Below are 17660 nucleotides of genomic sequence, written 5' to 3' on the forward strand. Positions count from 1 at the left end.
CCGTTGCCTAGCGGCAGGCGAATCGGCGAATGACGAGCCAGATGCTTGCGTCATTCATCAGACACACCGCCGAAGCGAGAGAAACCGACCGCGCATCTGAGCGTTGGCCTGTTCGGTCACCCGTCTGCCTGTTTTTCCATCTTTGGATTTAGCCTGGTTTGGTTACCTGCCGGCGAATTCTTGCGTTCCTTCTTAAGTTCGACATGGCACCACTGCATCATGGGACTATACGGCAAGGTGAGAAATTTTGTTCGACAGTCTGCGACTCATTTCAAGCAATTTCAAGCAATGGCTTACGGCACGGCACCTAGGCTATAGACTTGTGACGCAGTTAACGAAAAACGGCGCGGCCGTTGTGGCGCAGTTATTTGAATTAATGAATCGTACTGGGAAATATTCGCGACGCTTTCTATGAGCTGCAATATTATTTTAACTTATTTCGGTAGTTTTTGGGCATGCTATAGTCGCACAGGGTGCTGTGACGCAGTTTCGCGTGTACTGAATCTTACTGCGACAAGTTTTGGCGTTTTGTCCTACCGCCAACATTATTGTAACTAATTTCTTTACTTTTTGGGGTACCTTTCGAGCGCAGTGGGTGCGCCTGGCGCTGTGACACGGTTAGCGAAAAGCAGCTCGACCGTGGTGCGCAGTTGTTTCGCGCTTTAATGCACGGACAAGACATGTTCATGGCGCTATCTCTGACGCCCAACAGTATTGTAACTAATTTAGTTACTTTTTGGGGTACTTTTCAAGCCCGCGCCGGGCCTTGTGACGCAGTTAGCGAAAAGCACCTCGGCTCTGTGGCGGTTTTCTCGCGTGTACTTAATCTTACTGGAACAAGTTCGTCACGCTTTCTCTGACCCCCAACATGATTGTCATTAATTTTGTTGCATATTGGGATAATTTTGAGGCACACTCGCCGCGCCTGTTGTGACGCAGCGAAAAGCAGCTCGGCCGTGATGACACAATTAGTTAGGCGTGTAGTAAACTTTCCCGCGACAAGATTGTGACAATTTTTATGGCCCCGCAACAACTTAAACCTTCTTTCGGTGCTCACGCTTATCGAAAGCGCAACGAGCGATTGCCAAGAGCGATAACTCGGGAGTGTGTTGCTTGCGCCGGCAGAACGCGCGAAAGATAACGCCAAGGAGCTCAAAAGCCAGGAATTAGTAACTCGACAATTGTCTTCTGAACGGCACACGCATTTGTCTTGACTGCGAGCAGATAGAATTCTGCGAGCGTCCAGCATGGTCTGGTTGAGAGCCTGTGTTGTGGCCACCACTGTGTATTCGTAGCGTACTATCGCGTCGGTTGCAGCCAAGTTCTGGACCGGAAACGCGCAGTAGCCTGTGTATTCCTCCTATTAAAGGGCAGGAAATAATGCCCGGGAAAAGGGGAATGCTTGGAAGTAAATGTTTTCGTGGTATGTACGGTATTGTTTGGGATGAGTCGTGTATGTTCTACGCCGTGTGTGTAAAAGCGTACTGCTTTTTGTAATGCCGCCATTCACGACTTTCGCACACTTCGCCTCTACACGCATTATTCTTACATGTTAATACCGAAATCACGCTTGTAATTTAATTTTTTCAGCTGACGTCGTCTGGTAGAGCTTCCTGCGGGAACTACTGTTGTTTACCTGGTGCCACAACGTTGGATGAATGCACAAAAAGCCCGCAACGAGCATTTGTATAGAATAAAATAAACATTTCCTCATTTCATAAGGCGTCTTGCGTCCTTATGAAATTGCACGTTGGTTATATTCGACGGAGGCTTGTAAAGATCGTTCGCAATCAATTTTAATTATTAGTAACGATTTCGCGCGAAGACCGCGCGCTGTTGAGCTGGACGCCATTGCAGTGGAGGTGAGTTTCTCGGTGCATGCAATCAGGCCCGTGATGTTCTGTAGTTATGTCATCAAAGGCACTGGGAGCGCCGGCGGTTGGTCGTGTTTCGTAGCAGACCCAGGCTAGAGTTGAATAAAGCGACGTCTGATCTCCCCGGTGATCTCCTTTGGGTCAGGCAAAGGGCGCAGTCCGGTAACACCCGTAATCCGAAGTATCCGCTGTGACGTTACGCGTCACCCTGCCAGGTACTCGTGCAAACGAATGGCACCGAAGACCTCAGCGAGTCCTTCATAATCCAATTGTCTTCTCCGCTGGGGCAGGCCTAGAGTTTCGGAGACGAAAGCTGTCGGCACTTCCCTTCTTTGGTCATCCTTGAGAGCGAGGACTGCGCCTACAACATACGGGGATACTTCGCACGAGAGAAGTAGCAGTTTGGTTGGGTCGTAGTGCGCGAGGAGGGTGTTCCGCAGCAAAAGGCCTTTACCCAATTGAGAGCCACTGATATGTCGTGGTTCCAAGTGACCTTGTGTACTCTTTGCTACTAGTTCATGTAACTAAGTCTTTCACTAGTGTTGCTCGGTTTTATATACGGGAACAAGTCTCACTATGATGCCATTCCTGGGGACAACTGAAACGCTGCATTTGATGTTGGTCTTGTGAGATCTTCGATGCTTTTTATACGGTTTTTCATCTGTCACTGTCACACTGTTATAATCGATCTCGAGGCCCAGAAATGCAACTTGAGACGTTCCAAATAATCACTTGTTTATTTTAGCCCGTAATGTTTACCCAGTCTTGAAAGTTATCAGAACAAGGATGCCTCAATCTGCGGTAATGTTAACTTTTAAAGGATACACAGCTATTTAGCACTCAAGCCAGTGAATTTCAGAATTTCTCAATTTTAGTGCCGATCAATTGCAGGGTCCTTGATATAATGCTCTGAAACAAGCGTTTCTGGAGATGTGTGTGTGTGTGTGTGTGTGTGTGTGTGTGTGTGTGTGTGTGTGTGTGTGTGTGTGTGTAAAAGAAGGCAGGGATGCTAACCAGTCAAGAGTCCGGCCTGGCTACACTACGCGTTGGGTGAAGGGGAAAAGAAAGAAGAGAGAGAGTGAGAAAGGAAGAAGACGTGCACGGCATTTGTGGATAATAATGTTTGGCAGCTTTCTCTCCACCTATGCGCTATAGCAAGGGTTCGAATACTAATTAGGTGTTTCCTATAAAAAATCCATTATACTACACTGGTTCCTTACAGTTTGAGCAAGTCCTTTTGTCAGGTGATGGAGTTTAGTTGAGTGTCATTCACAATCCCACCAGTAGCGCCGTCCCCACACTGCAGTCAACGCAACCGGGGAAAATCGTCATCCCCTAGAAAGTCCATCTCAGTCGAGGGCAGCCTTGGAAAAGGGGACAAACCGCCGAAGCGAGTCCAGGGACTGTCAGCGACATTGGCAGGTCGCAGGGTGGTGTTGAATTCACTTTCCTCCATGATCTTCGCTAAGCGCTGAGGCCTATTCGTGATTATGCCATCCACGCCCCTCCTGAAACAAAAGTCAACGTAGACAACTTAGGAGACCAGCGAGAAGCAAATAATTGGGTGCATCAAAGACTATCCGTGAAACTAAATTCTGATCAGCGTAAATAATGATCTACCAGTATGTCTCAGGGCATTTATCGGCATCTCAGCGGGCATCTCTCAAGTGGTAGTGGGGGGGGGGGGGGGTGCACTAAGCCATGCCGGCTGACAATATTCAGCGTGCAGCGAGCCCCCTTCTTTCTGCTCTATGTTTTATGAGAGAGAGAGAAAGCAAGGACAGGAAAGGCGGAGAGGTCAACCGGAAGAGCACTCCGTTTGCTACACTACACGGGGGTGGGGTAAGGGGGAATAGAATGAGGAAAAAAGGGAGAGAGGACTGAGTGCGTGTGGGAGGGACACTATACAGAGGGACATTATAAACGGTCTCTTAAACCGGTGCACTTCAAGTATTGCACTAGCGCATGAATCGCTTTAAGTGCCAGTGACGGGCGTGGCCACGGTCCGAGTCTCTTTGGCTCGGTGAGCGGTCTTGAGACCAGTCGATGGTAGCCCGCATAGAGAGGCGCTGTACATCGTAGCGAGGGGAGGTACACAACAGGTGCTCCATGGCTTCCTCGCACCCACAGGAGTAGCACATCGAGCTTTCGGCCCTTGCCAAACGATAGGAGTATGCGTTCGTGAACAGCACTCCCAGCACAAGCAGCACAGCAAGCTTGTTTCGCCGCGGGAAAGGCTAGATGGCAGTTGTAGCTGTAGCGTGGGGTCCAGTTTATGCAATCGGCAATTGAAGGCACTTCAACTCCAGAGATCTTGTGACTTTTTGCGTGCAAGTAGGCGAAGTTCCCTGGCAGCGTCCGACCTCGCCAAAGGTGTTGGACGCGGGCTTCCAGTTGGACAACACCCTGGATCCGCCTCTGATTTCTCCCAATGCAGATCCAATGGTAGAAGGTTGGCTTACAAAAGTTTACCTTCAATACACGAGCAACTGTGCCAGGAAAAGTTAACATCAATGAAGCGCCATTATCATCAATCACAAAAGTGATGCAGAACTCATCAATGAAATGTTGAAGGACTCTGGCAGAACTCGGAATCTATTCGGGCCCATTCTGGTTCACGGAGTTCGGACAATCCGTGACGCAAAGAGCTCGCACCTGGGGTAGTACGTTTGCAACCTGTAGCACGTTTTTATCATTGCAAGAGATACAAAGCATTACATCGTATAACAAACTGCAAAGACGGGTGCTCATTGCGCTTGTACGCTACAGTGCTTCGCATTAGTAAAAGCGCCGGGTGCAGCGAATATGCTTGTTTCTTCACAATTTCGCTGACTGGCTTTATTCCTTACACACCGCAACACACTTGTCTCTGAGGAGCGATGCTGACATGCTCTCCCGGCGAAGTTTTGTAGCACTTGTATAGCTCGGTTAGAATCAACGATGCTGTCATATTTATATAAAGAAAACATATTCTAATCGCTATTTTGCCAGTACTAGTGCGGAATGGCACATTAGAAGGACTGCCGAACGACAAGACGCTGTCAACCGTACGAAAGCTCACCACTTTTGTGAGACTCACGACCTTAAGGGGACGGATGTAAGATAGTCTCAGCTGTCTTCACACACAGAGAAAACTAAACGCACCACCAATAATTGGTACAAAATATACAAGGCGAATGCGTTATCAAGAAAAAGGAAAATTCGACAGTGCACTGGTTAGTTGAGCAAATACTTAACTAAGCCGCTTGCGATTTCTGTACTGTGTCTGTGTGCGCTTCAGCGTGGGCTTTTTGTAATTTTTATCGCACAAATTTAGGTAGAAATTAAAAGGCGGAAGCTTTGCTACGGATTTGACTGGGTTTTATTAGGTAAGCTGTTCTAAGCTATAATCGAATGGATTTGAGTTTGAGTAACTATTTCAGTTACTGAAATCACTGAATAGCAAGTGCTTGCAACTATACTAATTGTGTAAATCCAGACCTTCTTTGTGACTGTCCTCGATATAATTTACAGAGACAATCACTCGCAACCGCGATAGCGCGCTTTGACCAAAGACCTCTCACAGAGGAACTTATTTTAAAATACCGCCATCATAAGCCTTCGCAGCAGAGGGCGACGAGTGCACTGTTGCGGTTCTTGAGGGCGACAGAATTGGACAGGCGGCTGTAGCCTGAACAGGCGTTGACAGTGCTTCAAGTGTCACTGTGCTGTGCGATGACAGTATTCGGTGACAGTGACCGATTGTGATTGTGTGTCTATGCTCCTTCCTTTCCTTATCTCTACTTTGTTACCACTTTACCTCCCCCTCCCCTCTCTCCCCAGCGTAGGGTAGCCAACCGGATCTTTTTCTCTGGTTAACCTCCCTGCCTTTCCCCTTTCCTCTCTCTCTCTCTCCAGGCACAGTCCCCAAAAAATGAAACGTGTACAGTAACAAGCAGCATTGACCGCCTTTCACGCGTAATCACTACGACGAGCGACGTGTAATCGCTCTCAAGTCAGTTTTTTCGAGTATTTCCAGTATACTCACACTCCACCACTGATAACTTTCGTCTGTGTAGGGGTTAAGAAATTACATGCGCTCGCATGCAAGAACACTTTCGGGCGCTCATATTTTGCTGGATTCACAAGCCGTAAACCTTTGTCCGCGTCGGTCGAAAATGATCAAGGTGTGGGCTTTCGTCCGCCGAATTCCTTCGATAGATGGCGCGAGCTCTTCTACCTCAAGGCTTTGTTTTGTGTGAGGGTTAGTCCCACGTGCTTAAGTCGAAGTAACCCCTCTTTCCCTCCGTCTATAAAGAAAGCGATGATGTTCGCGTACGTCAAAAAAGCAGTGGTGCGTTCAGTTCGACGATACCGCTTAATATTTCTTTTTTTAGATCACTTGACTATTATACCTGAGCGAGCGACGAATCTGCTTCGGCAGGTCCACCGTCCATTGGTAGGCCTTCTCAACGTAGCGGCCAACTTCTTCGGAATCGCGGTTATCGATGACGTTCTGGATCCTCGCGGCTGGCCGCAGGTAGGACAGGCAGTTCGAGATGCCGTCCCCTTGCCAGCGGTGACCTTGAATGCCGAGGTCTGTGTACAGGCCTCGGATGGTGTCCAGCTTGTCGTTGTTGCTGATATCGAACCCTGTGCGAAGAATTGTCATAAACATAATTTTTCTCAGCAATCTACACGGCATATGTCATAACCTTAAGCATAACGTCATATTAAACTACATACGGTTTGAGAATTGGCTGCACTAGTTAAAGCTTGGGACATTCGATGTACTTAAGGCAGGAATGTAATTTTGTTGCGTCTGATACGGGTCGTATTGTCGTACAATATAACGCCGAAGATCGTTTCTCTAAAATTTGGAGAGGCAACGCTTGCTTTGATGTAATTTTAAGCTTCCAACTAGAGAGGGTGTTATTGCATGCAGTTCTTGTGTTCTCGTAACGAAATGGTTGAAATTTGCAGTGCCGCCACTTCATCGGTCCTCCACGCTGTGCACATTTGTTGTATTGTTTTGGCGTCCTGCTACAGTACTTCTGCTTTAACTGATATCATGTGACTGACAGCAATACCATGTGGTCATTCAGCATAGGCGCCGACTACAGGGTGGCTCAGGGGGCTCCAGCCCGCGCCAACATCTTCCGGGGGGGGGGGGGGGGGGGGGCACGATTTTTCCTCCCTGCGCCTCAAATGGTCATTTTCAGGCCTGCGCCCACCATATGAGGTTTCCTTTAGGATTTTCATAAGTTTTCATTTGTTAATTTGTTTTTCAATTGACGAAAAGCCTGTTATATAATTGTTCAGGGGGGAGGGGGGGGGGCGTGATTCGCTTTTTATTAAGTAGTATTTTTGCTTAATTTCTGCGAATGCTGATAATCGATGGCTAAGCCCATTAAAGAGGAATTTAGCAATATAATCTTCATTCCTAAAACTATACGGGCAGCTACCTGGCAAGTAAATAGTTTTCTCAATGTTCACATTGCTTCCAACATTTGTCTGCAAGTATTTACAGCGAAGGAAATGATGCGACTTGAAAATGTTATATGCTTGTTTAATGACATCTTGGGAGAATTAGGTCAATTGCAAAGTTTACATTTAGATCTTAAGACGTACTGATAAGCTGGTTGGCAATTCATGACTTACTTGTAGGAGCGAATTTGAAAAAAAGAAAACGGACGCAATAAATGAAGACACCCAAGGAGGCGTAAATTTTTTTCAACGCTTAATTTCTTGGTTTCCTTGTTCTTAATGTGCTCTGTCTATATAGCTAAGCAATATTTATTTGGAATGCGGAGAATATTACGGGTAATACACAGAAAACATTTCAAGTGTGTTGGTTAATTAATGACTAAATGACTATTATTAAATATTCGTGTTTTGGCTGTGTGGAGACGCTATTAAAACGCTTACAAAGTTTCCCCGCAAATGTGGCAGCAATCCTAAATCTGCGCGAAGCTGGTGCCATGGTATGGGTGAGGCGTACCGAAAGCTTTGCAAGCATATTTTGCCAACCACATAGGCAGCTTGCAATGTCTAGAAAGAACGCAATGTGCCAGAAAGTTCACATTCAGAGGCTATAGTGGGTATACTATGCGTGATACATGAGCAACTTTTCAGAGAGCGTCAAGTAATTATACTCTTTACGAAAAATTTCTTAAGCTAGTGCTCGAAGCCGTCATATGGCCATTTTCAGCGATGTTTCCGTGTTTCGCGAGGTCATGCTTATGTCACACCGAGTTTACATTTGATTAAAACAGAAGGACGTGTTAAGTGTATTGTGGGGCGAAAGTACCGGGTTTCTGGCTTGATTATGAGTTTTGCAAATGAATACCTAACCCTCTTTTTTTCTTTATTTTCATACTTTATACGACATTTGTAATCGGTTTCTCCGACATCTTCGGTGAATTAATTGAGATACTTCATTTATACTCTGTCAAAATAAGAGAAATGTTCTGGCAATATGTAGGCGAAGTAGGAAGTTCAGAATACGTCAAGTGCATCTGCAACATTTTGTGTTCCGAGCCCTTGATTCCTTCATCAAATGCTCGAATGCGTTGTATTCTGCTGTAGCCAGCTGTGTTTCTCAATGTCTCGCAAGGATTCTACGTATAGACAGCATATACAGAGAGGGTATGCACATTTAGATAACTGCTCCAAGGCACTAATAAAATGCTAATTAATGAATTTTTGGGAATTGGTTATCTGAAACTCAGGTTACTAGCGGTAAAGTACGTCCACCTAGCCTAGGAAATCGTCTGAAAAACACCACATTCGTTGCGTTGATTGCATTTTGCAAAAAAAAAAAAAAAAAAAAACAACTGTACGTTCTTAAAGAATCCTGTATAGAAAGAGAAAAATTAGGGGAAAAAGCAGTAGGTGTGGTAAAACTCGTCGGACCCCTCCCCCCCCCCTTCCGCCATTCCCTCGGAAAATGGAAACTTTCCACCTATCACTCTAACTGTTTGTTTTTTAGATCTCCCTTATATGCGAGTGGTTTGTTTTGTTACTGAATGAATCATTCAATGTTTTTCACTTATGTTCCTGCTCACGCCCATACGCAGATCAGAGTATAAGGACAGTCTACACAATCGTTACCTATCTTGTCCAGCATGATCGGCGAGAAACGTGAAACGGTGTGGACTGCTCCTCGCAGAACCTCTTTGTCGGAGACGCTGGGAACGGACAGCAGGACGTTCACCGCTTGCCACGTAGGAACTGCGTGGAACGCAGGAAAGAAATCGGCAGATGGACTTGTTTGTTTCTTTATTTACGCTCTTGGATAATATAAAGGAATTATACAGGAGTGGAAATACAGCTCACATGTACTGATGGAGATAATTTAACGTGCATCATTTCAAAGCAGCTAACAAAGCGTTGTACTTATTGTCTTGTGCATATCATGCAGTAGACATATAAACTGAACATAAAGACATCGTCGCAAGCACTGCTAAGCGTAATGAAATTCGGCAGAGACACTTAAGACCGCTTACGTGTACGAATACCAAAGCATTACAGTCGCTTTTCTAAAGTGCCTTTTCTGCGTGTTCCTTGTCAGCGCAAGTTTTCGCCTGCGTTTTAACTGCGCCTCGGTGAAACCAAGTTAGAACGCGCCAAGCGTCTCAATGCACTCGTTTTCGCACGAGGAGTTACTTCATAACTCGAAGGATCGCTCAGCGGCATTCAATTGGACATTAAAGCCAATTATACGCTCATGACGTGGCGCCACCTCCTAGCCATTGGCTGTGCCGTCACGTGCCAAACGACGGGCGCTCTAGGCCACGCGCTTAGTGAGTCAGATGACTACGACGTGACGTGCGCAATGATGTACGCACTAGGCACACATTTAGTTAACCAGAACCGTGGAGCTGCCGTGGCGTTGGAGAAGCGCATGCGCGTCTCGTACTTCGGAAGCCGAGGTTTGATTCCCACGCAGACCGAAATTTCGCTGCTGTTCTTTTCAAAGGCATTAATCTACTTTGTTTACAGGAACCTCCCTGAGAAATTTGACCTCAATTGAAGTGTTGTTTTATGTGGTTTTCCTTTTTGCCGTCTGCCAATTTAGTACCATCGTTCGGTCACACCGCCGACTACAACGGCAGATTTTTCGCGTGATGAGGCATATGATGCTTTCGAATTAGACATAACTCGAATTACGGCTTTACCAGAGTATATAAATGCGTGTAACCTGTTAAGAATGTACTTAAATATAGTGAACTTCTTTTAGTACATTTTAGTAGACAGAAGAGAAGTTCAATTCTCTAATTACACCTTGAAAAACTGAACTATTGAAGGGAAAGTTCAGTGTCGTCACTGGGCAGCGTAATTAGTAGTTTCCTGACCAACCCACTTTATCGCACTCTCTCGTGATGATACCACGTCACAGTTTAGAAGACTTTGCATAACGGAAGTGTCCTAAGCTTCTTCAGCCGCAGTATACGCCTCGTGGCATTCCTAAAAGTACTTTGAATAAGCGACGCGTACACGTTCATGTATTATTATCTGCGCATTGAGTGTTCAAGAAACATCTCATCTGCTAGCAGTGACTAGTGTTGATCTACGTTTTGGTATTTCTGGTATTAACCAGTCGAACAATTCGTATATAATTGTCCGCGCAATTTTTTCAGATAAGCAAGTGAAGGAGTCATCGCCCTCCGACGATAAACTCTTCTATATGGTTGCATTCATTCCAAGGGATATGTACATAAATCAGACAGTATAAATATATAAATACTGATAAATAAACTTACCATGGTACCAGAGGTCACGCAGAAGCTTTCGCCCGATGTCAACGCCTGCCCGGTATTTTTCTTTTTCTTCGACGTTGCCTACTTTGAGGTCCAAGAAGAGAAGGGCTAGTCGATCGCTGTATTTCGCTCCACCTGAAAGTTAGGCGTGAAATATAGTGGGAAGCCATGCATTGCACAGCCCGTGCTTTGGCTTACGTTTATATGCACCTCATACTGAATACTGATTTCATTTCATTTCATTTATTTTCCATAAGGATCGATCAGAGGGCATTACATAGGGAGAGGGAAGGGGCATAGTCGAAACACAAGGAAATAAAAGGTAACAACCTAAGTACAAATGTTTACAACAAGCCCGACAGTCAAAGTAACTAAAAGAAAGGGATGATGAGCAAAACTCAAAGTAACTGGTACGTAATAATATGACAGTATCAAATAAAGCCAACGCATTGAAGCACAAAAGTCGAGGGATCAAATACGACATAATAAACGGAAAGTAAAAGATCACCAGAATAAGCCGGCAAACATCTCCTTTTTAATGGGTTAGTAATGCCGTTCGAAAAGAAGATGGATTCGTTATTGTGGCTATGTTTGGCGGTAATGCGTTCGACTTAGCAATCGACAGAACAAGAGCAAATTCCTTTTTTTTTTCTTTTTTTTCTCGCAAATTCAAGGTGACCTTTATGCGCATGATCTGTGCGAGATAAGATATGACGTGCTGCAAAGATATGACTACGGGCAAAAGAGGCATCACTGTGATTCAATAGAGAGAGAGAGAGAGAGAGAGGAATATAGGAAGGCAGGGATGTTAGCCAGTCAATAGTCTGGTTGGCTACGCTACGCTGGGGGAAGGGAGAAGGGGAAGAGAGAGAAGGGAGAGAGTAGGTGTAGATGCGTGTACGGACAGTACTTGAGTTAAAGCCGCTCTTGCGAACCCGACGTACTGAGAAAGCAAAAAAGTGCCTTTACTGCCTTCTGAGCCGGTGATCGGTGGGGACGGTGCTCTAGTACTGCCTGTTCACTCAGAGGACGGTCATCCAATTTACTGTGATACAATGAGTGCAAGAAATGTTAGGCGGTTAAGTTTCCCGCCCGTATCTAGCGACTCAATGGGGATTCATTTTTCGTCCGGCCTTGCGCCTTTGTGGCATGCAAGCAGTAGTAGGCACCTGTTGCGTTAGATGGGGTTGACTGAAAGTTACGTATATAATGACTCAAGGTATGGAAAATATTTCTCAACAACAACATGCCCGCTCTCACGCTCTATACGTAACGCAGTGAAATATAAGCTTCACTGCCAAGGAATTCAATCAGTGAAATAAAGGTTGACTTTACGCACATATAATGGCACGCAGTAACGCACTTACGCTCAGTTTGTCCTCCAAACAAATGAAAGAGAACGTATTCCAAAAAAAGAAAAAAAGACTAATTCTGCATATATATGGAAGAAATAATCACTTCAGGGCACGTACTGATTAGTAAAATGAAGCAGGTGAGTTCTTAAGGTACACTCATATGAAAAAAAAAAAAATTTCGTAACTATAGCTCTATTTATAGATAAGCACCGTCAGACTTGCGGCCATATGCACTGTTTCACAAACTTCTTCTTTATTTAACAAAATGCCTCTCAGTGGAGTATGAAGTTTTTTCTGGAACACAAGTGCATTTGGTCGCACAATATTGTTATGCATATCTTAAAAGTATAGGCAGGACTTCAGTATTCTTCGACACGGATACGGTCTTGGGAGCTCTTCGGCTCCTGTCCGTAAATTGCAGTAGTGCCGTAAAGTTGCTAGCTGAAGAATGGATTAGTAGAATTATGCGGATTATTAATTCATTACTTTTCGTTTCACAGGCAAATAAGATCTGCCTCTTCAAGCGATGATATCAAGCTTAAAAAGCAGAATTGTCTCTCACTGGCGAGCAGTATATCAAACATTTTGTGAAGATTGCAAAAAACAACTGGCATATTTATAATCAGTGTCGCACAGTGAAATCATTAGGTTAAGAAATTAAATTGGTCAAATGGCGACTACGTTCCCGTTCCAAAGCTGTAAAAAAAAGTCAGAAAGGAGTGATAGAGAAAAAGAAAGGTAAGAAAAGGAAAACATAACAATAAGTTAAGCCTACTTTTGCGAGGAGTAGACGTAGCGCGTTGCTGACAGTTTATTTCCCAAGCTCGCTAGCGTCGAGTGTGTCTCAATGCTTTTATTATCCTTGTACGCAATGCGCCACGTCTAGTGCTCGTAATGAACCACCAAGAAGTCCGCATCGCCAGCTTAGACTTACGGCCACTCGTAGTTTTGCGGACGTACTGCAGGAAACGGGGCACCTCCTCCTGGATGTCGCACGCCCGGAAGCAGTCGCACGGCACGCCGTGGAACAACCTGGTCGCCGTGCCGTTGTCCGCAAAGCTGACATCCGCTTCGACGGAGTTCGCGCCGTCCTCCATGGCTTCGTCTAGCTTGGCTATAGAGTTGACCATGTGGGCGATGTTGTACACGGGCCTCCGGTCAATGGCTGCAGCCTGGGAATTCAGCGATAAACAATGGGGTGACCGAAGGTTCGAAACGGGACTTACACAGCGCATAATTGGATTAGGATAAGAGAACACAATTAGGAGCATGCTTTCTATAGACGCATCGGACACTGGTATACCAGTGTCCGATGCGTCTATAGGCAGTTGGCGTTGCTAGAAGGTGCTGCCTCTTAATCCCGCGATACGACGCATTCTGCGGATCGGAAATGTCTCCAACTTGAACGTTACGCTCGAGCGGTGTGTGCGCACTGTGTGACGCTGTATGTACGAGAGCTCGAACTGCGCACCTCCTGTATGCGTCAACACAGCGTGAACGCTTACTGTGCTTGTGGTGCTGTGCAAGGCGTGCATAAGAACTAATGTATGTTTGGCATAGAGCAGGCGCAACACTAAAACGAAGACAAGAGAAAGTTGAATGGTATCTGGAGCCTATAGTCCATCTCGCAGCCTGGTTGCAGCCGGGTAGAAGCTACGAACCGCTCGGTGGTGGTGTCCCGGCGCGGCGCAAAATAGTGCGCTGATTGCACGTACTGTTACTTGTCCTAATCAGTACAATATGTAACAGTTGTGCGCATGGATGGAATTTGATGCTCACTAGAAGGTCTTCATCTTGATTATATTAAGCTCCTGGGCTTTACTATTGCAATTTGTTTTTTACGTTCCGCCTTTGGAGAAATAGAAGCTTGCACATTCGAATATTACGTTGCAAATATGGCGGAAATCAATCCACGCGTTCAGCACTGATTTGAGCCAATTGTTCAGAAAGTACTGAGAGCTTTTTTGCATGCAGTTAAGTGAATGTAAAAAGCAAGCGAAAAAATTCGCCGCCATACCACCTTGAATGTGGGCTACCTGCTCGTCTTCGTGCATGAGCTGCAGTTGCCCGGAAGCGTGAAAAGCAGTGAGGGATCTTTGAATGCTATCGCGTTCGGCTCTTAAAGGCGAAGCTTAAGCGACCTACAAAATTTTTACAGCTCCGATGTTAGCCCACATTTACAAAGTGGAATGGCTGCGACTTTTGTGAAATTTTTTATTAGCGAGAGACGGTACATGTTTTCTTGAAGTGTAGATAAAAGGTTTATGCTAAGTGTACACCTGCACAACGCCACATAACCGTTGTTTTTCTTCAGAACTTAAGACCTGAAAAAAATTGCAATTTACGTGGGTTCCTTAAAAAAGTACGTAGCTTATACAAAGTGGTACGTCGTGGCTTTGCCGTAAAGATTCGTTGCAAAGACGGTAGCAATCGGTACGCCCTTCACTTTGGCATAGATGGTGCATTCTTGAACACGTAACAAGGCATCGCGAAAAAGAAAAGACGCAGTGCCCTTCTCTGTGAAGAAGGTTCACCAGCGAAGCTGTGTATGTGCGCCCTTTAATGGCGAACTGTACATGCACTCCGCGGCTGGTTGGCCCGGCATTGCACTATCTTTGGGATATTCTGTCTACACATGGACACCATTCTGGGGGAAGTAGGCCTTAACAGCTTCGCTGTAAAAGAAATAGCAGCCATTCCACTTGGAATGTGGGCTACCAGCGGAGTTGTAAAAAAGACAAAGCAGACCACTGAGTGCACTTATTTTGGAGTTTTTCTTTTCCGCGTCTGTAGAACACTCTGCGAACACGCACGCGATCGTTACTATACGGGGTCGTGAGCATTTCGCTGCGCCTGTTAGGAAAAAAGGTTTTGCGTTCACCGCTGCACTGTTCTTGCTTACGTTTTGCAGTAAGATCGCATATGAAGTCTATGTCGTTTAGCATGACACTTGGCACAGTTAACTGCCTGGTTTTTAGAAAAAGTGCAAGTTTGCCCGCACTTATGGCGATGCGAGCTGCTGCCGCGACGGCGCAAGCATAAACATGTTTGGCCGCCTGCCGTCAGTTGCAGAAAGCAGCGTTTCTGGAAGGCTGCCACGTCTTGTCTCCTTCTGTGCTGATCGATTACTCGCCCAGAAGCCCTTGAAAAGGGGTCGAAATGAAAGAAACGTTTCTTTCTCTCTCTCTTGCAGAGTCACTTAACTGTGCTTTAGGAATATTTCTTGAGTTCTTTGCCTCACGATAAGTCGCTGAACAGCGTGGTTTCCCGAGCAGCACACGTCTAAATCTGTTATGCCTCTCACCTGCACAGCGCAAGCCTTCTGCGCAATGTGGGCGTGTACGCATGGCGTGCATCCCGCGCGTCAAACGCTACAGTGCGTCGCGGCGAGGCTCGTAACAATCCTCGCTGCCCAGGCAAGGTGTACAGTATACCTTGCTTGCGCAACGAGGATTTTTATGTGCTTATATGTTGTACGCATACCGTATACGTAATAAAAGAAAGGATTACTTACGTGACCGCTGTACTCGGAAAGGAAATTTGAACGGAAATTGGATTTTCGAGCTTGCAGTGGAAAATGCCCGCTTTCAGGGGGCGGGGGGGGGGGGGGGAAGGGGGACGACATACTTTGTGCCTCACTTTTCACAGTTGAGTGTGCAAGTGCTCCCCCTTGCCCCTCCCGCAGAGACGCCCGTGAAAGAAGTGCAGGTCGTAACTAGGCCCTAGCAATACCTTTAGACGGCTTTCGCTCGGTTTATTAAACTTGGGAACTTTCTCCGTCGATTGTATTATATATTAAGCATACGGGTGCACCCTCTCATTTTCGGTGCCCGATAAGCTACCTTCGGTTTTGCGCAACTGACTAACAAGTTAAAATCATAATCACTATTTGAGAGGATCGAGCGAATGAAACAACGAGGAATGAAATAATTAGGACTGGATAAACAAAAATAAAAAGAGGCGTGGTTATTGTACTGTCTGCTCTGTCACGATTGGACGATGACTGGGTCAAAAATAGCGGCCGTTGCTGCTATCGCTTACTGAGGGCAAATAGACTAAATAACGATCAGAGCCAGGACATGCTCAACGCAAGGCCGAGCGAAGCGAGAATCTCCAGCAGGGCAAGTAAGCAATCATATGTAAAATGAAGGGGCTTATACTCGAGGTAACAAGGCAATCGGGAGTTTCTTACCTGCCAGAAGGCAATGGCGAGAATAACGAGGACTGCTGCGTACGTTGGGGTCTTCATCCGCGCGAGGTCCATTGTTTAGGCTGCTTCCTTAACAGCCCTGTTGCAGATCGCCTGCAAGTGCAGTCACGGGAACGTAAGTAGGAAGTTTGCGTGCAGTCGACCTCTGGTTCTCGGGTGACCGCCTCGCTTCGGCGTAACGCCGAATCACAACGACCCGTGGAATTAATGGCACACGCACGCACACACACACACACTGGCTTCAGAGGCAAGGAACTTGCCAGCCCGTGTCACCGTGCACCGCAAAGAGAGAATGGCCAATGGGAACTCGCAACGCAGGCACAACAACCTCTTCGCGCTTCGTGCCTCTCCGTTCAAAACTTCGCGATTAGTTACAACGCCTGCGGTCTCGATTCAAGGCCGCACAGAGTGGCCATCGAAACGTCGGAGTACCTTTCTTTCTCGACCTTGAAGGCGCGAGGAGCGCGAGAACGGTGCGTGTCGGCGTCCTGAGCAACGTTGAGAGTTCCTTCCTTGGGGCGCTTTTTTTTTGTTTATTTTTCCCCAAGGCAACGTTGCTGCAAAAGTTATCTTGGGCGCTCACGGAAATCCCATTGCGTGGCTCTGTCGATTTCCTTTCTGTGAGCGGGAATTTTATATCTTCACTTTTGTACCTATTTTCTCTCTTTACTCCTAGAAAGGAAAGGGGTGGGGGGAGGGAACCGGAGTAGTAAGATTAGAACGAAAAAGGCATCTAGCAGATCAGTCTCACTACTTCCTACGCGCGAAAAGGGTCCTTACGAACTAATTTTATGTGGAACAAAAACGGGTGCTCCGTGTATAGTGGAGGTTTCAGATCTGCATGTGACGCCCTTTTCATGTGATGCCAGTTAATGCCGTTTGAATGAATCTCTTTTAAGAAGAAAGGAACAAAGACAAATACATGAGAGGTATTTGTGCACTATCCTTGTCAGGTCACCTGAAAAGCTCACCTGAAATTGAATTAGTTCGCTTAGTTTGACGAAGATAATAAAGAAAAGAAGGCTACATGCCTCCGTCGATGTTTTATGCGTGAAAATGCGTGTTAGAACGCTGACAATACCAGACGAATGAGTGAGTTGTAGTTGACGCAGCTTTTTCTCATTCATCACATTGGCGAGACCTGTCCTGCAATTTTTCTGTCTCGAAAAACAAAAGCAAAATTATTTATTTGACAAAAGACCGCGAAATTATAATCACAAAATAGTCCTTAGCTGAGCATTATGGCATCAGGGGGACGAGTCAAACTAAAGTAGAAATACATATATATATATAGTATATATAAGTATATATGTATAAGTATATAAGTATATATATATATATATATATATATATATATATATATATATATATATATATATATATATATATATATATATATATATATATGTGTGTGTGTGTGTGTGTGTGTGTGTGTGTAAAACTAAAGAACAATGATTAATCGCAACAAATGTTTTAGTTA

The 17660-nt window shown here is 45.6% G+C and overlaps 1 protein-coding gene across 1 annotated transcript; it reads right to left on the reverse strand.

Annotated features, from left to right (window-relative positions):
- Positions 1-2592: 2592 nt before the first annotated feature.
- LOC126529355 (dermonecrotic toxin SPH-like) lies at positions 2593-16851 on the reverse strand. Its single transcript, XM_050176956.3, has 6 exons — positions 16163-16851; positions 12905-13142; positions 10619-10750; positions 8967-9086; positions 6269-6506; positions 2593-3382 (listed from the first exon to the last, which is right to left on the reverse strand). Exons 1-6 carry the CDS (start codon positions 16232-16234, stop codon positions 3181-3183), a joined length of 1002 nt encoding a protein of 333 aa, XP_050032913.1. The 5' UTR covers positions 16235-16851; the 3' UTR covers positions 2593-3180.
- Between the last annotated feature and the right edge of the window lie 809 nt (positions 16852-17660).

This window comes from Dermacentor andersoni, chromosome 8 (assembly GCF_023375885.2).
Source record: "Dermacentor andersoni chromosome 8, qqDerAnde1_hic_scaffold, whole genome shotgun sequence".
NCBI lineage: Eukaryota > Metazoa > Arthropoda > Arachnida > Ixodida > Ixodidae > Dermacentor > Dermacentor andersoni.